Here is a 24,192-nt window from a genome sequence, read left to right as displayed (position 1 = left end):
ATTATTCCTATAGCATACATTTACTGTTCTCAGCATATGCTATCTATTAATTCATTAATTTCTTACTAAGACCCCTGGAGGGATACTGTTATTCCCATTGACAGATGGAGAAACTGAGGTGTGGCTGGTCTGGGCTCTGATCCAGGCGGCTTCAGAGCCTGTGCTCACTGCACAGTGACTAGCAGGCCGATGACGGCGAGGTGTGACTGAACTCAAATGTACCTATTGTGAAGCCGTAGGAAATCTGCTTAGCATCTCCATGCCAGTTTTCTCATCTGTGGAATGGGTATTAGCAGAGTATCTCATAAGCTGGTGGCCTTTTTTCATTTTTTTAAATATATTTTTTATTTATTTTTCACAGAGAGGAAGGGAAAGGGATAGAGTTAGAAACCTCCATGAGAGAGAAACATCTATCAGCTGCCTCCCGCACGCCCCCCACTGGGGATGTGCCTGCAACCAAGGCACATGCCCTTGATCAGAATCGAACCTGGGACCCTTTAGTCCACAGGCCGGCACTCTATCCACTGAGCCAAACCGGTTAGGGCGCTTTTTTCTTTTTAACAGTAAGAAAATTTGTCTCGAAACAAGAAATTCGGCAATAGTTCAATCTAGAGTTACGCGATGCAGTGACTCGATGTCCTTGCTTCTTCTCTCTGCTGTCCTTGGTGTGCTGACTGTACCTCAAGAGTTGACTCCATTTATGGCCACTAGATGGGAATCCCAGGAATCATACGCAGTTATAAATATCGAGTCCTTTTTCCAGAAAGGACCCAGCTCCTCATGTGCCTCCTTGTTAGGGATGAGAAATACGTGCCCTTCCCAAAGTCTACTAACAGGACTTGGCTCATGCCTTATTGGGAAGGTTCACGTCCCACACCCATACCCAAACCAATCACTGCCAAGATTTTTCCATGAATGGGTGGTGGGGAGTCAACCACAAAGACTCCAACATTAAACTTTTGGGAAAAGTCTACCAATCATATTTATCCCCCGCCCCCCCCCCCCCCCCCCCGCAAGCTTGTGAACCATTGATATTTAAGATGAATTACTTTATTAACATAAAGAAAAAATAGTACAATGAACATTTATTGTACATTACAACCAAATGAAAGGCACTATATATACTAGGCACTGAGGGAAATATAGATGAAAGTAAGACTCAACATTTGTCCTTGTCTTTCCTACCATAGTAGTGGATACAAGCACAAGAATACCAACCACAAACTACTGTGCAAGGCATTTTTTAATAATATTTGCTGCATGATTGAAGTGTTAGAACAGATGGCAGATTCATTCAGAATGAAATTTTTGTGTCAGAGACCATTACACCGAATTTTGCGATTTCTAACTGTCACAGAGCCATAGACGATACACTACCCCACAAGTTTGAAGAGAACGTTTCATCAACAGAGCTGTTCTCCCAGCGGCTGCCATCATCTCTCACCTCAGCATCCGGCAGAGAGCACAGGGTCAGACCAACCAAAGCACAACAGTGGTTTACTTTCCAATAGACTGTAAGGCAAACTGTTTACAAACAAAACAGCTTTTTAATTAAGGTATAACATACATAAAGTGCATGAATGTTAAATGTACAACTCAATAAATTCTTACATACATATGAATGACGGTAACTCTTAAAAGTAAAAAAAAAAAAATAGTGGTTGACACACAGAAAGGGCTCAGTAAGTATTATTGTTTCATCTGCTGATAGGTAGGAAATACAATCTTGGTTTCATTGGCATTTCTTTGATAAATGTGGTTGAACACTTTTGTTACTTGTTTAAGTCTTATGGTCTTCTCACTGTTGAGATATTAAATTGATTTTTTTTACTAATTTGTAAGAGCCTTGATTATACTAATGGCACTCTGTCTTATGTTGCAAATATTTTTCCCAATTGGTCCCTTGCCCTTTAAATTTGCCAACTAGGTTTTTATATTTATGTGGATGAACTTTCTATTTCTCTTGTTAACTTTGGGCTTTAATGTTCTGCTTTTTAAAAAAGCTTTTGCCCATTACATTATTAAATAGTCTCCATTTTAGTATGGAACCCCTATAACTTTCTTTCTTTATATTTAAATCTTTAATCCATATAGAGTTTTATCTTAGTACATTGTATGAGGCTAGAATCTAACCTTGTTTAAAATTAGCCAGTCCTGACATTGTACATTAAATAACTATTACAGTTTACACTTGCTTAAAATGACATCCGTATCATATAGTAAATGTTAATTTTTTTCTTTTTCTTCTGTCACAAAAATGTCCAGAGGACCTGAATTTAGTTAAGTTCCCCAACTGTATAGGAAGCCTAGTTCTATTATATGCGATAGCCATGGCAGGAGAAAAATATCTAAATTATACATACTAGTATGTATTTCTAGACTGACCAGTCTGTTACTGATCATTCAGTCTATTTCTACTTGGATATGTATTTCCTATAAAGTTACACCTTCATATGCCCCTGCCTGGAGCAGCCTACCATGGCTTAAAATGTCCTCATACACCTGTTAATTGATTTATTCAGTGCCTACTGTGTACCGAGCACCATGCTAAGTAGTGAACCAGGCAAATGCAACTCTTCCCACAATGTAGCATAATAAATGATCTGGTAGAAGACAATCTTTAAATATTTACACTAATAATTCATCACAGTGTGTTTGGAGCTATGAAGTTTAGCACAATAACCTTTCCAGCTTAGAAGTTTTATTTCCAGATCTGTTAGCCTCTTCCTGCATCCACGAGGCACAGTCTGGGAGATCTGGTTCCAGTTTCCAATGGGAAATACCAGAAAGAACCTTGGGGATTATCTTTAGAGTATTTACAAGGCTAGTGTGAGGAATAAGAGAAAACTATTTAAAAGAAAGCTCTAGAACATTAGAGGACAAAATAGCCACATCCTCAGCAAAGCCAGCCCCATGCTGATGAGCTCTGAAACAGTTTAACAAGGTCAAGAATGAAGCAGAAAGTCCACTTCAGTGGACCGTTTTTGCCTTTGAATGAGAAAACAGCTGTTACCTGTCTTTTATTCTGTGCCCTGTTTTTTCCTGCAGTGTCCCTAGTTTCTACATTTGATAGGTTTCAAACCATGAGCAACTGTGTAGCTGAGAAAAAACATTTGCTTTATGAAAAAAAGAAAAAAACAATAACAAAACATAAAATTTTCCAACCAATACACTTTATAGTCATTGAGTGGCTGAGGAGGTACCGACAGTGATTAAACCCACAGAGAACCAGCTTCCCAACTCAAACTGGAAACAAATATATTTTTAAATAAGAGGAGATATGCCTGAGGGCAGCTAAATCTAGGTAATTCTTTTTATTATAAAAGGATTTCTCTTAAAAATTTCTCCCCCACTTTGATGCTAAGAAATAAATTTGATGGTATAATAAAGAAATCCACCTAGGTCAGTGGTCGGCAAACTGCGGCCCCTTGAGTGTGGCTCTTCCACAAAATACCACGTGCGGGCGCGCACGTACAGTGCGATTGAAACTTCGTGGCCACACTCAAGGGGCCAAAGAGCCACATGTGGCTCGAGAGCAGCAGTTTGCCGACCACTGACCTAGGTTGTTTTATCTGAGATAGTTTAAAATGAACAGGTGACTCACATTTTTAATTTAAAGTAAGTGTGAAGCCCTAGCCAGGTAGCTCAGTTGGTTAGAGCGTCGTCCTGATATGCCAAGGTTGCCAGTTCAATCCCGGGTCAGGGCCCATATAAGAATCAACCAGTGAGTGCGTAAATAAGTGGAACAACGAATTAATGTTTCTCTCTCCCTTCCTCTCTCTAAAAAAAAAAAATTAATAAGAAAATAAAAATAAAATAAGCTTGCTGAAGGAAAAAGATGCCAAAAAATTCACTCATCACCCAAAATAGTTAAGCTTTCTAAACTGAATCTCTTCAGCATGAGGTCAAAGACAGACTTCTCTTAGAAAATCCCCAAACGCTACCTATTCCAACTACTTAAAAGTCAGCTTCTGTTTCTCCAAGAAACAAAACACATCCAATGTGACATAAAAGCACCATCTACCTGAAATGCAAAATAACCAGCAAGCCACATTCTTTTTCACAGAATTAGCAGGCGTAGATCACCTGCTGCTTGGATAATTTATTTCACTGTTTCTTTTTTTTGCTGGCAGGACTGTCCAAGACTTCTATCTTGCCTTTTCCGTCTTCTGAATGAGGAAGCTTGATGTTATCTACGGTGACTTCGGAAGAGCTGCTGTCATCTTCGTCCTCGGATTCGGAACTGTCCTGTGAATTCTCTTCAGAACTGTCCTCGTCTTTTGAATCAGACTGATTCATCTCAAACAAGGCCACGTCCTGCAAAAAACACCACATGAGAAATTTATTTCCCTAAAAATAAATTTCCCATAAAACATTGGGAACAACCAACACTTAGCACAATATTGAAACACAATGGACATGTTGTTGTTGTTGTTTTCAATTCTCATCCGAGGATACGTCCTTATTGATTTTTTAGAGAAATAGGAAGGGACAGGGAGAGAGAGGAAAAGGGGGCAGGGGGGAGAGGGAGGGGGAGAGGGAGGGAGGGAGAGAGAGAGAGAGAGAAACATCAATGTGAGAAAGAAACATCCGTCGGTTGCCTCCTCTAAGCACCCTGGCACCCTGACTGGGGATCAAACCTGCAACCTGGGTATGTGCCCTGACCAGAATCAAACCCTCAATTGTTCAGTGCATGGGATGATGCTCCAACCAACTGAGGCACACTGGCCAAGGCATAAAGGACATGTTTTTAATACAATATGGCGCTTTTGTTCTTTTAATTGCCAGAGTCCACCATAATGATCTACAATTACTCTAAGTCTAAAAAGGCTCCCATAACCCAATTCTCTATGTCCTGAATACACTCTTTTATTCAACAACCATTAACGTGAGCCAGGCACCACACCAGGTACTGGAGACTCAACAATAACAATAAAATCTTTGCCTTTGTGGAGCTTATGTTTTTGAGCTGGGAATGGTGGCCTACAGGCCAAACCCAGCCTGCTACCTGTCTTGGTTTAACTCACGAGCTAAGAATGGTTTTTATATTTTTAAGTGGTAGAGAAAAAAAAATCAAAAGAACAATATTTCATGAAACATGAAAATTATATGAAATTCAAATTTCAGTGTCCACAAGTAAAGTTAGCAGAACTTGCCTATTCATTAAGTCTCATCTACAGCTGCTTCCAGGCTACAAGGGCAGAGGTGAGTGGTCAGGACAGAGATAGCGTGGTCCACAGAGCCTAGAGGATTCACTATCTGGCCCCTTACCGAAAATGTTTGCTGACCTCTGTTCAAGTAGGGAAAGACAGACAAGCAACACCTACATATACAGCATGGTGCAGGATAGAGAAAAGAAAGAAAAATAAAGCAGAATAAGGTAACAATAGGGTCACTGGAAGAGGTGACAATTGATAAGAGACAGAGAGAGTCGATGCAGAAATCCAGGGAAGAGCATTCTACAAAGAGGGAAAAGGCCTGGAGTAAGGAGAATAAGTGCAGACAATGAGGGGACTGGTCAGCGAACAGCGGGAGGCAGGATCGCACAGGCCTGGAAGGACTCGGAATTGATTAGAAATGAGACGGGAAGGCCCTCGCTTCCCAAACGGTGGGCCACACACACTGTGAAGAACTGACTCTAGGGAAGAAAAGGTGAGAGCAAGGAAACCTGTTGGGAAATTATTCCCAGAGTCCCAAGGGGAGACCATGATTATTAGACCAGGGGCAGCAGGAGAGGAGCTCATGCAACGCAGTTGGATTTGGGATATATTCTGGAGGTAGAGCTGACCAGATTTGCTGACGAATTAGATATTACCCACAATGGTGTCAGCTCTGTGGAGACACAACTGTTAGAATTCCAGTGCAGAAATAAGACCTGAGTCTAAATTGAGACCCTTTTCACACGTGTCTTATGTAATGTGTTCTGTGAGATAATGTATTCTGTTAAACATATCATTAACTTTTGAATTTTCAATGGATCAGACTATGATTACCTCCTTGGGCCTGGGATGGAAAAGAAAAGAAAAACCCAGTTAGGACATTTACTGAATGAATGCTTCAAGATAACAAATATATGACTTGGAAAAGCCCTCCTATGACTCTGTATTATTTAATCCCTCAACTTCACCCAGGGAAGCTTACTAACCTATATATAAGATCCTTAATCATTAAAATGACCAAGCACCCATGCAGTACTAAAAACATGAGCTGACTTACCAGGAAGAAAAGTAACTGTGAAATGAAAATGGAAATGGCTATCTTCAACAAATGAACAAACGACAAGTGCTGGAGAAGATGCGGAGAAAAGAGAACCCTCGTGCACTGCTGGTGGGAATGCAGACTGGTGCAGCCACTATGGAAGACAGTATGGAGTTTCCTCAAAAAGTTAAAAATGGAACTCCCATTTGACCCAGTGATCCCACTTCTAGGAATTTATCCCAAGAAACCAGAAACACCAATCAGAAAGGATATTATGCACCCCTATAGCAGCACAATTTACCATAGCTAAGATCTGGAAACAGCCTAAGTGCCCATCAGCAGATGAATGGATTAGAAAACAGTGGTACATCTACACGATGGAATACTATGCTGCTGTAAAAAAGAAGGAATTCTTACCATTTGCAACAGCATGGATGGAACTGAAGAGCATTATGCTAAGTGAAATAAGCCAGTCAATAAAAGAAAAATACCACATGATCTCACTCATTTATGGATAATAAAGACCATTATAAACTGATGAACAAAAATAGATACAGAGGCAGAGCAGCATCGAACAGACTGTCAAACTACAGCGGGAAGGCTGGGGAGGGTTGGGGGGCGGAAGTGGGGTAAGAGATCAACCGAAGGACTTGTATGCATGCATATAAGCATAACCAATGGACACAAGACAATGGGGGGTAGGGGAGGCCGGGGGAATGTCAAGGGGGAAAAAAAAAAGGAGACATATGTAATACTCTTTGTACTACTTTAAGCAATAAAACAAAATTTAAAAAAAAATGAAAATGGAAAAATTCTCGCTCTTTTTAGGTGATGAGGCACACTGGTAATTTTACTATCTGAAATGAAAACTAAGTATAATTACCATTTGTATAATGTTTCCAAGAGTCTCATCAATATTTTCAATATTGAAATGATCAGGTGGTGCAGCTGCCATTTCTTTTCTTAGCTTTTCATTCGCCTGAGCCATCTGTGGGAGAAAGGTCTGTACCTGGTCCAATACTAAAGAGAGAAAATATAGTTAATTGAACTATGACCTCCTGGTTCATAGGTCAACACTCAATTACTGAGCCATCCCGGCCGGTCCTATGACAAACACAATTCAGCAATTATTTACCAATAATTTGGGGTTTTCATATATCCCCAGCGCTATAACCTCATAGAACAGCGGTCGCCAACCTTTAGGACCTCACGGACCACCAGTGGTCCGAGGACCACCAGTTGGCGACCACTGTCCTCGAAGGCTGGCATTCAACAAATAATAATGAGGAGGCCCTATGACTTAATAGTTAAGTGCACCAGGTGTGGTGGCAGACCAACAAGGTTATTAATGGAATCCCAGTTCCACCCCTGACTATCTGAGTTGCCTGGGCATGTAAATTAGTGTTTGTTTTTACCTGTCCAACATCTATTCCCCTTTCTTCTAATAACATAACCCTGACTTTCCTTTTCAGCTCTGTCACTCTTAGTCACTCCTGCCCCTCACCCTGGATGTGCCTACATGCTCTGCAACCTTGGCCACCATGAGTTGGTTCAGTGGCATACACAGTGATACCATGAATTAGTCAGACCAGTAAGAGATCACCCTGAAACATGGTTTGAACTGTTGAGGGGGAAAAAAATCCTCCTTCTGAGTGAGCGAGTGAGCGAGCGAGCTGCTGAATCTAAGCCCAGGGCTGCTGATAAACTGGCCAGCTTGCTAGAGGTGGAAGAAGAGCCTGTTCTGGATTAAGCCAACACCTAGGAGAGAAGAGCTGAGATGCAGAGCAGAAGACCCCAATGACACCGGGCACCAAGATGCAGATGTATCTGAAATCACTAGGTTTTACGCAATAAAATGAGCCAACAAAATTTCCTTCCTTCCTCTCTATTTTCCTTCCCTTTCTTCCTCATCCCTTTCCCTCCCCTTTCCTCCCTACTCTTTTCCTTTCCCTCCTTCCCTCCCTCGCTCTCTATTTCCCTCCCTCTTCTTCATTCCTTCCTTCCTTCCTTCTTTCTTTCTTTTCTTCCTTCCTTCCTTCTTTCTCTCTCTCTCTCTCCCTTCCTTCCCTTCCTCCCTCCCTTCTTTCCCTTCCTTCCTTCCTTCCTTCCTTCCTTCCTTCCTTCCTTCCTTCTTTCTTTCCTACTTAAGGAAATCTGAGTTGGATTTTAGTCATTTACAATAACAGGAGTCCTAACTAATACACTTAATTTAATCACTGGAAACCTCAGTTTACTCATCTGTAAAAGAGGAGTGATAACTGCCAGGCATTGTGCTACAAGCAGGGCAGTCAACATGGGATAGTTTCTTACTCTTATGAGGCCCAGCACATCACTAGCTCTCAAAACACAGTCACTGACACAGCTACACAATAGGTGATACATGTCCAGAGTGCAGGAGAAAAGAAAATGGTGGTAAAGGTCAAGAAAGGGCAAGCCCGCTGATGTGGCTCAGGAGGTCACGGTTCAATTTCTGGTCAGGGCACATACCCGGGGCTGCGGGCTCCATCCCCAGGGGAGGGTGTACAGGAGGCAGCCGATCAATGACTCTCTCTCATCACTAATGTTTTATCTCTCTCCCTCTCCCTGCCTCTCTGAAATCAATTAAAAAAAACCTTTTTTAAGTGAATTACCCATGTTACATGAATAAAGCCTGAGTGTGGTATGTACTTATGAGTGTGCGGTACAGCAATATTATGGAGCAATTAATGACCAGAATTGGCTGTTATGTCATGTTACGAGTAACGTTTACCATTTAAATAATTGTGTTCAATTTAACAGAATGTGGTAGTGTTTTCTCATACATGTGTATTAAATTTGGGTTCAATAACCTCTAAAAAAATTTTCCAGAGATTAACAATAATAATTTAATATATTTTTTTCCCATCCCACTATATCTCCTCCACCTCACCCACACCCCTCCCCCCTGCAATCACCACACATTAATTTTGATTTCCAAAAATTCATCCCACAAAGTTTTTCTGGGAAAAGTTATTACTGTCTTAGAGCAGGAGAATATGTAAGGAATTCTATCCTTGTGCACAGACTTGAGAGAGGAAGAGAGGGAGGGGAAAGGATACTTACAGGGACTCCTCTCTATCCGAACTGTTTGAAGACTGGAATTCTTTCTGGAATTAGGCTTCGGGTTGATGAGCAATCTGTCCCATATACCTGAAAACATACACAAACGCACAATGTATTAATGGCATTAAGAAACAGGAGCCAATCAGCAAACTTTCTGTGACCATTCTCAAGTCTTGACCATCCCACATTTCCCAAAAACGCTTTTAAAAAGAGAAGCACCCCAAGTTCCATTACAACATGTTAGTTCTTTACATGGATTCAAATCTGCACAATCTACCTTCCCTTTCGTAAGCCTGTCTCGTACATCTCTGTGTCACTGGTGCTGAGTAAGTGCACCCTAAACTGCACCTTTCTGGATCAGAAACCCACCCGTGACTAAAGCTGCTCTGCAATGACAGAATGGAGGAAGCGGTGCAGGTACAACAACGGTGTAGTGAGGCCACTGGCTGTGTTATACTCGGCAAATTCCTAACCTCTTTGAGCAATGGTTTCTTCATTTGTAAAACATGCCGGCCTGGTTAGTTCCCCTTCATTAAAGATGCCCAACCTGAACAAAACTGCCCCCTGGAGAAGTTTGTGCCTTCACTCCATCTATTCCGTCTCATCATTCGCCACTCCTCGAGTTCCCCCGTTTCCAATACCTGCAAAATCTCCTCCCTCTGGTACCAAAACCCTGTCTGCCCACCAAGCAGAGCCCCACAGTCATTCCCTGCTTCCTACTTCAGGCCTAGCGACTGGATTAGCGTCTCGAGCAGTGGTTCTCAACCTTCCTAATGCCGCGACCCTATAATACAGTTCCTCATGTTGTGGTGACCTCCAACCATAAAATTATTTTCGTTGCTACTTCATAACTGTAATTTTGCTACTGTTATGAATTGCAATGTAAATATCTGATATGCAGGATGTATTTTCATTGTTACAAATTGAACATAATTAAAGCATAGTGATGAATCACAAAAACAATATGTATGTGTTTTCCGATGGTCTTAGGTGGCCACTGGGAAAGGGTTGTTCGACCTCCAAAGGGGGTCGCGACCCATAGGTTGAGAACCGCTGGTCGAGAGCTTGGATTCTGGAGGCAGACCGATTGGATTCAAATGTGTTTTGTCCTTTTCCAGCCACGGGATCTCTGGCAAGTCATCTGTATGATACACCAGGACTCTGTTTCCTCGTCTATAAATGGAAATAACAGAACGTTCTGCACAGGGTCTTGTGAGGATTAAATTCTCTCGCAATAATTCTATAAGTACGGCTACCAAAATGGGGGGTTGAAAACATAAGCAACTCCCCTAAAGTCCCACAGCTAATTACTCGTGGCGCTGGGATTCGGATTGGTGATTTTTAATTCTCTATTACGGTGTCTGAAATCCCGTGTGGATTCCCTGGACCTGCCCCTCCCTCTACAAGAAAGCAGCACGAAGGGCTGGTTCTCTGAGTATGGAGGGTTGTGGGTGGGATGGTGGGGTGATCCATAACCAGTATCTGCTCCCGACCTGCCCACTGCTGGGGCCCAGGGAGCCGACCCCAAGGTCCGCCCCTTAGGGAGGCGCGTGCTCAGGCGCTCGACAGAATGGGCGCTCAATACCGCGCGGAAAATAAAAGCCACACACCTCCCACCCCACCCCCCACCCCGGGCCCGGGAGCCCAGCGCACGCCCTCCACCCGCTATTCCTGCTGTCACCCCGGGGCCCCCCGCCGGGACGCCGGGCCTGGACACAGCCCTGCGGTCCTCCCGGCCGCTTCAACAGCGCGCCCCACGCCGCACGTGCGCGCCCCACGCCGCAGCCACCCGCCCGTCACCTCCGCGGCCGCCGCTCCCCGCCGTCAGCAGCTCCTGGGACACCGAGACCCCGGAGCCGTCCTGGGGGGACGAGGAAGAGCTCGGGCTGCACTGGGGTTCGCCGTGGACCTCCATGCCGCTTGCGAGGCGTCGGAGCCAGCCCACCTACGCCCGGATGCAGGAAAGAGGCTCTGGCAGGGGCGGGGCTAGGGTCGCGATTGGAGGAAACTAGCTTGTGGGCGGGGCGATGGTGAGGGGCGGGCTGAAAGGCGGGGCTAGGGGCGGGGCCTGGGCCGGTGGCGAGAGCGACACCTGGCTGAACCTGGAGGTCTTTGCTAGTGTGGGACAAGGAAGGTTGCAATTCTTGAAGCGCTGTCATTAGAGAACTGATGGCAAGGCTCCTCGGATATTTTTTAATTTTTTTTTAAGCTAAACAAATTCGGATGTGAAGAGAGCACCACGGGCTGCTCTCCTCTTTGTTCTTAAAACAATTTTTTTAAATTGTGGTAAAAAAACAAACCATAAATTTTACCATCTTAACCTTTTTTAAGTGTCCAGTTCAAAAATGTTATATCCACAGTGCTATATTACAGATGTCTAGAATTTTTTCATCTTGAAAAACTGAAACTGTATCTATGGAGCAATGCCTTCATTGTCCCCTGTCGCCAGGCCCTGGCAGCCTCCTTTAAATGTCTGTTTCTATTAGTTTAACTACTTCAGATACTTCCTATCACTAGAATCATACAGTCATTATTTTTGTGACTTACGTATTTCACTTACTATAATGCCCTCAACATTTATCCATGCTGCAGCATGTGACAGGATTCCCTTCATTTTAAGGCTGAATAATATTTCTTTCTATGCATATACTACATTTTCTTTCTTTTTAAAATTTTTTTTCTTGATTTCAAAGAGGAAGGGAGAGGGAGAGAGAGAGAGAAACACCAATGATGAGAGAGAATCATTACGCCTGCACGCCCAACCAAGGATTGAGCCCGCAACCCATGGCCTCTTGGCTCATAGGTCGATGCTGAACCACTGAGCCACGCCGGCTGGGCTACTACATTTTCTTTATCTATTCATCCCTTGGTGGAGTTTTGGGTTACTCTTACCTCTGGGCTTTGTAAATAATGCTGCAATCACATGGGTACGCAAATATATCTTGGAGGTCCTGCTTTCAGTTCTTTTGGATTTATACCCATAGTGTGATTACTGAATATATAGCAATTCTATTTCAATTTCTCCACACCTTCACCAACAGTTGTTATTTTATGTTTGTTTGTTTTAATAATGGTCATCCTAATAGGTGTAAGGTGATATCTCATTGTAGTTTTGATTTGCATTTCTCTAATGATTAGTGATGTTGAGCATATTTTCATATGTTTACTGGTCATTTGTATATCTACTTTGGAGAAATGTGTCTTCAAATTCATTGCCCATTTTAAAAAATATGTTTTTATTGATTTTAGAAAGAGAGGAAGGGAGAGGGAAAGAGAGGGAAATGTCGATGAGAAACATCCATTGGCTGCCTCCTGCACGTCCCCCATCTGGGATGGAGTCCATAACCCGGGCATGTACTCTGAACAGGAAATGAACCGGGACCTCTTAGTGCATGGGACAATGCTCAACCAACTGAGCAACACCAGCCAAGGCATTCGTTGCTGCTGGGGTCCAACCCCAGCAGGTCCAGGGGTTCCCCAAGGTGTGGACAGAGTCAGCGAAGAAGGAATGACACGGAGACAGCGTTCAGTTGATCAGCAGCCTAGCCAGGATCTCCAGCCAAGTTCTGGTTAGGATCTGATGTTTATTGTCTTGTTACATATGTATTTATACCAGTAACGAGGTGGAGCTCCGCCCTAATATTAATCCTACAGTTCCCTCAGGCAGCGGCCCGGACACTCCTGTAGGAATGGCTGCTACTGGCAAGTCTGGGGTTAGTATTGTGTGGGTGGTTGAATGGAGGTCCAATCCTGCACTGCCTGGGGTTGCCCTGAAGAGGTCACTGACTGATTGAAATTTGCAGAGGGATTGAGGGTCGATGCCCCTATTATTGCAGGGGCCTGGGGCCGGCCCCTTCTCAAGTTTCCCAATTGAGGTGATGGGATATAACCTCCTTGGGAGCTGTTTGTAGAATTTAAAGGCCGACCATTTTTACGGTATTTTGATCTACATTCCTTTGCCCAATGGAATCCTTTCTAACATCGGGGACAAACGGTTTTTGGAGGATTAATATTATTCCCTGATGTATTTCCAGGCTGTCGAGGAGCTTGCCATCTGGCTTGAGTATTATTATTTCTACTTGGGCATTCTCTGCTAAAGTGCCCAGATAAGCCACAAGAGTAGCAGTTCATATTTCTTTTATTACCTGTATTATTGCTGGCTTGTCCTATGCCCTGTACATATTGAGGGTATGTCTCCCCTTTGAGAGCTGCACCTATAGCTACACCCTGTATAAATGCTGGACTTACATCAGCACACTGTTTTATAAAATCATTTATAGTTCCCGTTCTGCGAATCGGCCTTAATAAAGCCTGACAGGTATTATTAGCATTTTCAAAAGCCAGTTGTTTGATTAGGATATCGGCTGCCTCTTCATTATTAATTACTCTCTTGACTGCCTGTATGAGAGAAAGGAAATCCTGATATGGTTCCTCGACCTTCTGTTTAACCTCTGTAAGGGTGGTTGTTTTTCCTACTGTATAAGGTAGGGATTTCCAGGCATTTACTGCACAACTGGTTACTTTAATAAGTGCCTCTTCGGGCATATACATTTGCTCCTGAGCTGTGTTAAAATCACCTTCTCCTAATATCATGTCTAGGGTTATTCCTCCTCTGGAATTTTTGCTAGTGGCTACAGCTCTCTTAGCAAGATCATCATATTCAGTTTTCCATAATAAGTAATCACGTTTCGACCTCACCAGGGCCGTTTTAGCCTTACTGGGGCCATCCCAACCTCACCAGGACTGTCCTGACCTCACCGGGGCCATCCCAACCTCACCGGGGCCATCCCGTCCTCACCGGGGCTGTCCCGACCTCACTGGGGCACTTCATGCTTCTATGTACCTTTTCCTGATTGAGACACCTGGCTCCCAAATGCATTCACTTACCTGGTCTTACAATACATCTAAAACTGCTTACAACTGTTTTGCTCATTCATTACAAAAAGCAAACCTTCTGAAAAACAGTTGAGAATTTGTTTGAAATTCTTGCCCTCGCCTCACCCTACCCCATTCTGCCCCAAACTGAATGTGTGTCATCAACTACTTAGATTAGTTTCTTTCTCTTATCTTTCCTTCCTCCCTCCCTCCCTCCTTCCCTCCCTCCCATCTTTATTTCCTCCCTTCTTGTTCTCTTTCTGTTTCACTTAAGATTGGTTATAGTATTTATCTGAAATACAATGAAATGAATGTGGCTCAGTTTTAGTCCCCCATTATTTTCACACATATGTATATGTCTTGCCTGAAGCTTCGGGAGTCCTCAGGAAGGCGGGGCTGTGTTATGCTCTTGAGGCTCTTCCTAAGTCTCAATGTGAGTCACATTAGCCCAGTCAGGAAAATTGTCCAGGTCAAATATGACCCATCCCCAGGTGTTGATCGCCAGAAACACACATAAGATTCCAATTATCTTCACCATTATTCCTGTTTTCACCATGTCAGAAACCTTGAGGTGTCCGTTGGCAAACACGATGGCGTTAGGTGGGGTGGCCACAGGCAACATGAAGGCAAAGGACGTACTCAGGGTGCAGGGGAGCGTGACGTACAGAGGGTTGAGGCCAATGGAACTTGACATGGAGGCAAAGATGGGCAGGAACAGGGTGGTGATGGCCACGTTGCTTGTACACTCAGTGAATACAGCAATGAGCAAGGACACGACCAAGGAAATGGCTGCTGGGGGCAGAACGTGCAAGGGCTCTATCTGCTTCCCCATCCATTCAGACAGCCCCGAGGCCTCGCATCCTTTAGCCAGAGCGAATCCACCCCCCAGCAGCAGCACAATGCCCCAGGGAACTTTCTCCTGGGCCACCTTCCAATCCAGCAGTGTAGGCGGATAAAACGGAGTCTTTCTTTCTTCCTCAGTCTGGCTGCAGAAGTTGAACTTGGGCTTCTGCAAAGGCACAATGAATAGTAATATGGCCACGAAGATGGCCACGGTGGCGTCGGTGACATATTTTGTCTCGCCCTCCATCCAGGCGGCTGACATCCAGCCAGGCTTGAAGCCTGGGTCCCCGGAGAACCACAGGGTGACCAGCAGGAGGAAACAGAGCAGGATGTTGCCCTCATTTTCCTCCTCTGTAAAATCAGAATAATCATACTTCACAGGGTGTCCTGGGGTTCAAAGGCTACCCTGATGAGATTATTAAAATGTATATAAGGACCCCTAGTGAGCGTTGGCCTGCGGACTGAAGGTTCCCGGGTTCGATTCTGGTCAAGGGAACGTACCTCTGTTGCAGGCTCCTCCCCAACCTGGGCCCTGGTCGGGACTCACGCAGGAGGCAACCAATCGATGTGTTTCTCTCACATCGATATTTGCCTCTGTCTTTCCCTCTCTTTTCCACCCTCTCTAAAAATCAATGGGAAAATATCCTCAGGTGAGGATTTAAAAAATATATATATATATATGTAAGGAAACTGGTAACTGCATTATTATCATAATAATAATTTAACATCATACCACTTTATTATCAAGTTATAAAACTTAGGGTACAAAGAATTATGGGAGAAATGACCATAGATGCTGAGGAAGAAAACACCGATTACTGAGTTTTAAAGGCTACTTTCACTCTTTCTAGTTAAGGCCGACTATGCCTGCAAAGCCTCCAGGTAAGGGACAGCACCTTTTCTTCTTTGTGTTGCCAGTACCTCACCTGGAGTTGGGCACATGGTTAATGATTAACTCAGGTTTAACTAATGAATGAACAGAGAGAAGTTAAGCAAATGAATAATTGTTAATTATTTTAATGATCAATTGATCGCCTCAGTAAACCAGGATTCCACCCCCTAGAAATGTCCTCTATTTTCATTGTGTATAAATAGTTGACTGACTGAGATCAGAAGCATCCCACAAGTAGTACAACATTGTACAAAATTAATGGAGCATTTCTGCTTTCTTTACTTATTTATTTATTTTTCTTGCACTTTTAATAATATCAGATGCCAGAAATCTGGGAAGGTGACGGGTAAAAACCCTAACATTCACCTTCCCCTTAAACTCATTAGGTGTAAGTTTTAGGGGAATCAGGGAAAGGGAATGTGGGTAAGGAGCACAAAGGGGGTTCTGGTGATTTGTGGTCCTGGAAGTGGAGCCCCTGTGGGGGTGTTAGGTCTTGATGAATGTATGTATTGCTGGTTCCGGGAACAGGATGGTCAGCCTTATGAAACCGGTCAATTGGTGATCGGGAGTGTGTCATGTCATCCCCGTGTTTCTCAGACCTAATGGATCCTGGTGGTGAGGCGTGTAAGTTCCGGGCTGGGTTAGAAGTCTCTTTGTTCTTGCCGGGTCATCTGAGAACAGATTGGCAAAGATTAAAACTTTGATAAAGCTCCTTCTTATTGAAGTTATAAGGAAACTAGTGGCCTGGTGCATGAAATTCATGCACATTAAAAGGGGATTAATTAGAGGAAATATTTTAATATTGCTATTTGCCCTTTCTCTATAATAGAAGTGTCAGAGATGAAAGAAAATTAATAAAATGTATATGAAAATCTTCCTCCTGTCAGAGTCTGGGGTGCACCATGGGACCCAGAGTCAAGTCCCCGCCCACCCACATGCGCCTCAAAATCGTGCGAGATCCAGACCAGGCCACTCCCCCCCACCCCCCTGCAATTGGGCTAGATCCAGACCCGGCTGGTCCCACTCTTGTCAAGCCCCACTGGGCCGGGGGGGGGAGAGGGGGGTGCAGCCTCAGGTCCCCTGGCCCAGCACTGAGGCAGGGGGGTGCACCTTGAGGTCCCCTGTCAAGCCCTGCCAGGTGGAGGGGGGGGTACGGCCTCAGGTCTCCCAGCCCAGAGCTGGGGCGGGCGGTGCGGCCTCAGGTCCCCTGGCCTGGTGCCGGGGTGGGGGGTGCAGCCTGAGGTCGCCCATCAAGCCCTACTGGGTAGGGGGCATGGCCTGAGGTCCCCCAGCCTGGTGCTGGGGCGGGGGGCACAACCTGAGGTCTTCCGTCAAGCCCCATGGGGGTGGGGGGGGTGCATAGCCTCAGGTCCCTGCTGATTGCTCATTAAGGCACGTTATGGGAACTCGGCCTCCGCTGTGGGTGCAGCCATCTTGTGTTATGGAAACCCTCCACCTCCGCTGTGGGCGCCGCCTTCTTTGTGGCGGAGTGACAGGTCAATTTGCATATTACCCTTTTATTATATAGGATTATTGACTATGTTCCCTGAGCTGTATACTACAACTCCGTGGCTTATTTATTTAATTTTTATTTTATTTATTAATCCTCATCTGAGGATATTTTCCCATTGATTTTTAGAGAGAGTGGACGAGAGAGGGAAAGACAGAGAGAAACATCGATTGGTTTCCTCCTGCACTCGCCCTGACCAGGGACTGAGCCAGGGGAGGAGCCTGCAATTGAGGTACAAGTCCTTGATGGGAATCGAACCCTGGACCCTTTGGTCTGCAGGTGGATGCTCTATTGACTGAGTCAAACTGGCTAGGGCGTGGCTTATTTACTTTATAACTGGAAGTTTATACCTCTTACTTCCCCGTTACCTTTTCACCCATTCCTCCCTCCCCCAATGTGTTGTTTTTAAGTGCTGTGATCAAGCCTTTCACTGGCTCTTGTAGAAAAAAGAGGAAAGACCACCTAGAGGGTGCAGGCCTGGGAAGGTTTATGGGAGAATGGAGTGTCCTAATTAATGAGAACAGCAAGTCCAAAGTCCAGAGGCAGGAACTCATGGTCATGGTTGAGGACCGACAAAACCTGATGAGTAATAAAGAGTAGCAAACCTCGGCTTTCTCAAAGATACAGCCTGAAGACACTAGGAATAGGAAACCCTTGAAACATTGCCATGTGTTTGTGGCGGAAACTTCTCAATAGGGACCAATCAACATACAAACATACTGAAATTCTTTCGATTCCTCCAAACCCACCGCCCCTTTTTGCACAAGTAGTTCCCTCTACCTGGAATGCTCTTTCCTTCCTTTTCTACACCCCATCCTAAAATTTCTCTTCGCTTGACTACTGATTCTTTAGATTTCAGCCTAACATCATTTCCTTTTGGAAGTCTTCCTGAGCCCTGCCTGTCTCCTCTACCCCCAAACTTTAGGAGATGTTTCTGCTTTGTACAACTATGGTCCCTCAGACTTTCCCCAATGGACTCTAGATGTTGTTGTAATTGTTTATTGAGCTGACTGACTTCCCTGATAGACTATGTAGTAGCAAACTCAATAGGATTATTATCTCCACATTACAGCTGGGCTCTGAGGAACACTGTAGAGTAATGCCTCAATTCCTCATCTGTCAGATAGGAATAACAGCAGTACTTACTGGGTTGTTGTGAGGACTGAATGAGTTAGTACGAACAGGTGCTTGGAACTTTCACTGGGTGATCTTATACCTGTCTTCTGAACTTTCTCCTCACAGTGTTTCTCATTTCAGCGAATGGTAATGCCATCCTGCCGGGGTCGTTCTCTGCATCTAGAAGGGTTCAGGAATCTGGAAAAGGGGCTGTGCATAAATGAATGAAGAGGCTAGAGAAGAAATATGAATTTGGAAGGCATTTTGGAGGGCCAGACAGAAACTTAGTTCTAATGACTATGCTCCTGGAATCTCCGCACCACACCCAGGGCTTTTTATTCACACATTTTGCCCTCTAGCAAAGCGGATATACATATCAAAGGTAAGGCCTGGTAAACAATAAGAAGATCATCAGGTTGGGGAACTTCCTTCTGCTGTTCCAGCAGCAGGTAATAACATGCAGATTTTCAGCCCTGCTGTAGGTGTCCATCAACCTTTTGATGGACCTCCTGCATTTATTATGCTAACTACTGTTCCTAGCCTCCAGCACCATCCTTCCAATTTCTTGAGGCAAAGCTTTGGAGGCATCCTTAATGCCTCTCCTTCTCTCACATCCCTCATTCAGTCCATTAGCACATCCAGACTGTCAGCTCTGCTTTCAAACATAAACATTCAGAGTCTACCTCTTCGCACCCCTTCCTCTGCAACCACCCTGGTCTGGATCACCTTCCCTCTTATCTGGGTTATTGTAAAAGCCTCCTCTCCAGCTTTTCCCATTAAACCCTAAGTCACAGTGGGCCATTCCTCTGCTCCTCAAATCCTTTTAGTGGCTCCTGTCTCACTCAGAGTGAAAGCAAAAGGCCCTCCAGTGACCTACAAGTCTCATGACCTGCTTCCAGCTGCTTCTCCGACTGCACCTGCTACCACTACCTCTTTGGTCATTTCACTCCAGCCACACAGGAGTCTTTGTTGTCTCTTGAACACACAATATACACACTTCTGTCTCAGGACCTTTGTGCCTGCTGTGCTCTCCCCAGATAGCATTGTTATGCCCAGATTCCAAGATCCCCAAAGACCAGACTGGGAGCCAGTTCGATTTAAAAGCAGAAGGTCCTTTTATTGGGGGCTAGCCAACCCGACTCCGCCTCAGGCCAGCCCAGCGACCAGGAGCAGAGTGCCCCCGAGTGGGAAAAACTGGCTTTAATAGGGGGGTGGCGCGAGGGGATTGTGGGCCCTGCCGAGGCCTGGGCTTCCGGGAAGAAGGCCGCACGTGGCCCCAACATGGAGGATACAGGCAAGATGGAGGGCATAGCCCTCGCCCTTTCAAGCATAACTGCTCCCTTACTCCTGTTGACAGAAGAAATGTTCAAACCTGTAGAGAATTTTTATACAAATTTATTTGAGCTAAACAGAGTATACACCTGGAAGCAAGCTCTCAATAGACTGAGATAAATGCTTCAAAGAGGAACAGTTGGCAGTTTCTTTTCTTTTTAAAAAATATATATTTTTATTGATTTCAGAGAGGAAGGAAGAGAGAGATAGAAATATCAACGATAATAAAGAATCATCGATTGGCTGCCTCCTGCATGCCCCACACTGGGGATCGAGCCCACAACCTGGGCATATGCCTGAGCAGGATCGGAACTGTGACCTTCTGGTTCATAGGTCAGTGCTCAACCACTGAGCCACACTGGCCAGGCTGGCAGTTTCTTTTGTGCATTTGAGATTAAGGAGGGCATTTAAGGAAGATTACATGAAAACCGGAGGAAGGTAGGATGGGATTGCAGGATAGTTAAGACTATGTGCTCTCTTGGGAATATTATATAAAAGGTGTGTTAACTTAGATGCACAGAAACAATGGATAGGGCATGCTTAAGTGGTACGGTAGACAGTCAGTCAAAGGGGCACAGAAAGATTCTTGCACTGAGCCTGCCAAAGGCTAGAAAGATGAATGGATAGGGCCTACGCACCCCAAAAGCTAGAAAGATAATTGGATAGAAAAAAGCTCTAAAAGCCCTCCCCTCTCTATTCCTATAAGAACCTTGGGCTTTAGCAGGAAGATGAGATGGTCTTTGAGACAGAAGTCCACCATTCTCCTAGGTAGCAGCACCTGGAATAAATCCCTTTCCTTTTACACTAGCACCTGTTTACAAATTGGCCATAGTGGCAGCAGGTAGCCCAACCTACTTCTTTGGTTACATAAGGAAAAGATAAAACTTTTACTAGAAAGTTATATGCCTGGGGCATGATTACTCATCATGACCTGCCCCATTAAAAAATTGATGATCAGATTACCATGTGAAGTTACTTTTCATAGAATCCCTTTTTTCATTCACACTTTTTTCTGCTCAAACCAGCAAGACCTCCCTGGATCAATCTATATACATTAGTCTCTCCTCCTCTTGATATCCTCCCCCACCCAATACTGCCCCTAAATTCTCCAATCCTATTTCATTTTCATAAGTAGTTTTCATTATATAGGATATACACCTATTATATATTCACTAGAGGCCTGGTGCGTGAAATTCATGCACTTGTGGCGGGGGAGGGTCCCTCAGCCTGGCCTGTGCTCTCTTGCAGTCCAGAACCCCTCAGGGGATGTCCTAAGCCAGCTGTTGGACATGCCTCTCACAGTCTGGGACCCCTCGCTCCTTACCCCCCCCCCCCCCCCCCCCCCCCCCCGCCTGCTTGCTGCTCCTTACCATTCAACTTGCTGCTCCTTAGCACTGCTGTGGAGGCAGGAGAGGCTCCCGCCACCACCACTGCACTCACCAGCCATGAGCCCGGCTTCTGGCTGAGCGGCACTCCCCCAGTGGGAGCACATTGACCACCAGGGAGCAGCTCCTGTGTTGAGCATTTGCCCCTTGGTGGTCAGTGTGCATCATAGCGACTGGTCGTTCTGCTGTTTGGTCAATTTGCATATTAGGTTTTTATTATATAGGATACTTTTAACCTAAAAATAAAAGGCCAAAGTGAGAGATAACAACATTTATTTCAAAACATAACTATTCCAAAAGCATGGATTCATGCAAAAATCCAAACAGTAGTCCAATTAGGAGGTAAAGGCAAGGGGTATTTATGAGAAAGGGAAGGGGAAGGAAGGAATATCTATAGGTGCAGATAAGCTAACAGTGATATGAATTTCAAATAATTTACTTAATTTTCAGTCCTAGTCCCAATAAATGTTTGTTTGGAATACAACGCTGTTTTAGGCCAACTTCAAAGGTTTATTTGCCCAGTTTTAACATTCCAACGGTTTGAGGAATAAAACCTGCAAAGCAGTTTCTCTGGGATGGCAGTGACTCCATTTAAAGGTGGCCCCGTTTATATTATTTTGTACAAGCTCGAGCTAAAAAGCTAGGAGTCCTTTTTTTTTTTTTTTGGCACTTTTTTTTCCCACTCACATATAGTCAAAGATCAAGTCCTTACAGTTCTAACCCTGATTTATTTCTTCAACCCACCATCTTCTCCTAATCTTCATTCCCCACAAACTCAAAAACTAGTCTTTACACATCCTCTGTTGCTTCCTTCTTATTCATTGCCCACACTGGGGCCAGAAATGTCTTTTACAAACACAAATCTGATCATGTCCAGATGGATCCTCTCCAGCTCTTTAGTGGCTTCCTTTTGTCTTTAGGTTTAAGTCCAAAGTCCTCAGCATGGCCCTCCAGGCTCCTGCCCACCTCCCCTGCAGAACTGAATCTCAGTCCAGTCAGTAGGGCTTCCCCACCCATCCTCCAAGACCTGAGGAGGTGGAACAGCTTCCTAACAAAGGGCCTTCAAACCTGAAATTTCAACGTTGCGCGCACTCCCCACTCTCACACCCCTCCCTTTGTGGCCTGGTCTACTCCTTTTCAGTTTTCAAGGCTCAGATTAAATGTCACTTCCTCTTTCTTAGTCTGTAGAGCAGACAGGTCCCTTTGTTACACACTCTCACAACTCCCAGGCTTATATCATCACAACAGTGATTTATACAACCCACAATTCTAAGCCACTTGCTTCACATTTTAAATTGCCAGTGGTCAGGCAGAAGATGAAGTAATAATGTGGTCGTTGCCTAAACACAGTAGGACCTAATTTTTCAGAAGGGGATATCTCTTCCACCATCTATTTTCAGGGTAGAAATGCAATTTTTTGTTTGTTTTGTTAATCCTCACTTGAGGATATTCTTTCCATTGATTTTTAGAGAGAGTGGAAGGGAGAGGGAGGGACACAGAGAGAGAAACATCGATGTGAGAAAGACACATTGATTGATGGCCTCCTGTGCACCCCAACTGGGGCCGGAGGTGGAGCCTGCAACGGGACTCGAACCTGAGACCCTTCAGTCTGCAGACTGATGCTCTATCCACTGAGCCAAACTGGCTAGGGCTAGAAATGTAATTTAAATTTAGATTCCTACTTGAAGCTTAAAATACCTAAAAAATACACACTATGCTATAGCATTCAGAATGAAGAGCATTGCCCACCACATGTCAACTAATGGCATTTAGGGCAGTTGAAACTCATCAGCTCTCTCAGAAAAAATGGTGGTAGAATTTTTTTCTTTCTTTTTATAAAATTTATTGATTTCAGAGAGGAAGGGAGAGGGAGAGAGAGACAGAAATACCAGTCACGAGAGAGAATCATTGATCGGCTACTTCTTGCACTCCCCCACACTGGGGATCTAGCTTGCAACCCAGATATGTGCCCTGACCCGGAATCAAACAGAGACCTCCTGGTTCACAGGTCGATGCTCAACCACCGACCTACACTGGCTGGGCTTTTCTTTCTTTTTTAAATTATAAGAGAAAGTTTATTTAGATTGATAAGAAATGAGCCAGCTGGGCTGCATAGGCTCCGGAAACAAGTTAGAAGCAAAAGAAAGACCCTTGGAGCTTAAGAGAGGAAAAGGCAAAGGTAAGGTGCCTGGGAGAAGAAGACGGGTTGGGAAGGTGCTGGCACACTCCCAAGAGGAAGAATTTTCAAAACCTGGAAAGGGTGGCCTCTCCTATATATACTTAGTGCAGAAACCTTGAAAGACTGGATGACCCACTGGAGGAACACTTATTTGATTGGAACTTTATTTCTGGCAAAATTTCAAGAGCAGCTGATTACCTTCGAGTGATGTGTAATGAAAAACCAGAAGAACAAAACCACTGGCTATACCATCAAAACAGTGTTTTCTTATTCCTTGCAATTACACTTTCATTCCTCACAGTGTTTAGGGGGCGAGGAACACCTGCATGGCCATTTTATTTTACTTATGTTGCATGGGCCATTCAAAAAAGCAAAGACTACAGATGGCCAGGACACACAGAAGCACCGTTTACCCTGAAGGTGAAGGTCAAAACTCAGTTTGAAAAGCAGAAGGAAAAAAAAAAAAAACTGGACAAATACATATGCCCTGGCGTCCATTGGCACCTGAAAAGCTGCTCCTAAATCACCGGTGTGCCTTTGAGTTGATGGGAGCTTTAATTTGAGGAAAAGAGTGTCATTAACTGTGTAACCTTTAAGTGACAGTCTCTCCGTTAGAATAAGTACCTGAGGACCAACGCCTGTTTTGTTCACTGGAATATCCCACGGGGGTGTAGCCCATTACCTGAACCATATACAGAAGGTGCGCAATAAATAGCTGTTAAATGAGTTCTTGGTTTTACACGGCAAACCTTGGCTCTCTGTTACCTGGAGTTAAAAACAA

General features: G+C 44.4%; 1 protein-coding gene and 1 pseudogene across 2 annotated transcripts; both read right to left on the bottom strand.

Annotated features, from left to right (window-relative positions):
- Positions 1 to 1,225: 1,225 nt before the first annotated feature.
- On the bottom strand, positions 1,226 to 11,219 carry NOPCHAP1 (NOP protein chaperone 1). 2 transcript variants are annotated; one of them, XM_070410955.1, is made up of 4 exons: positions 11,080 to 11,219; positions 9,280 to 9,366; positions 7,082 to 7,218; positions 1,226 to 4,317 (listed from the first exon to the last, which is right to left on the bottom strand). In XM_070410955.1, exons 1-4 carry the CDS (start codon positions 11,192 to 11,194, stop codon positions 4,108 to 4,110), a joined length of 549 nt encoding a protein of 182 aa, XP_070267056.1. In that variant the 5' UTR covers positions 11,195 to 11,219; the 3' UTR covers positions 1,226 to 4,107. The 2 variants fall into 2 exon arrangements, with proteins under 2 accessions (XP_070267056.1, XP_070267057.1); XM_070410956.1 differs by having other exon boundaries at positions 9,280 to 10,452; positions 11,080 to 11,105.
- Positions 11,220 to 14,575: 3,356 nt separating this feature from the next.
- LOC139006515 (Na(+)/citrate cotransporter pseudogene) lies at positions 14,576 to 24,090 on the bottom strand (annotated as a pseudogene).
- Between the last annotated feature and the right edge of the window lie 102 nt (positions 24,091 to 24,192).

The sequence above is a fragment of the Myotis yumanensis genome, unplaced genomic scaffold (genome assembly GCF_028538775.1).
Source record: "Myotis yumanensis isolate MYYU_CA2020_CCGP unplaced genomic scaffold, mMyoYum1.0.hap1 SCAF_3, whole genome shotgun sequence".
Classification (NCBI taxonomy): Eukaryota; Metazoa; Chordata; class Mammalia; order Chiroptera; family Vespertilionidae; genus Myotis; species Myotis yumanensis.
This window is presented reverse-complemented; position numbering and strand designations above follow the sequence as displayed.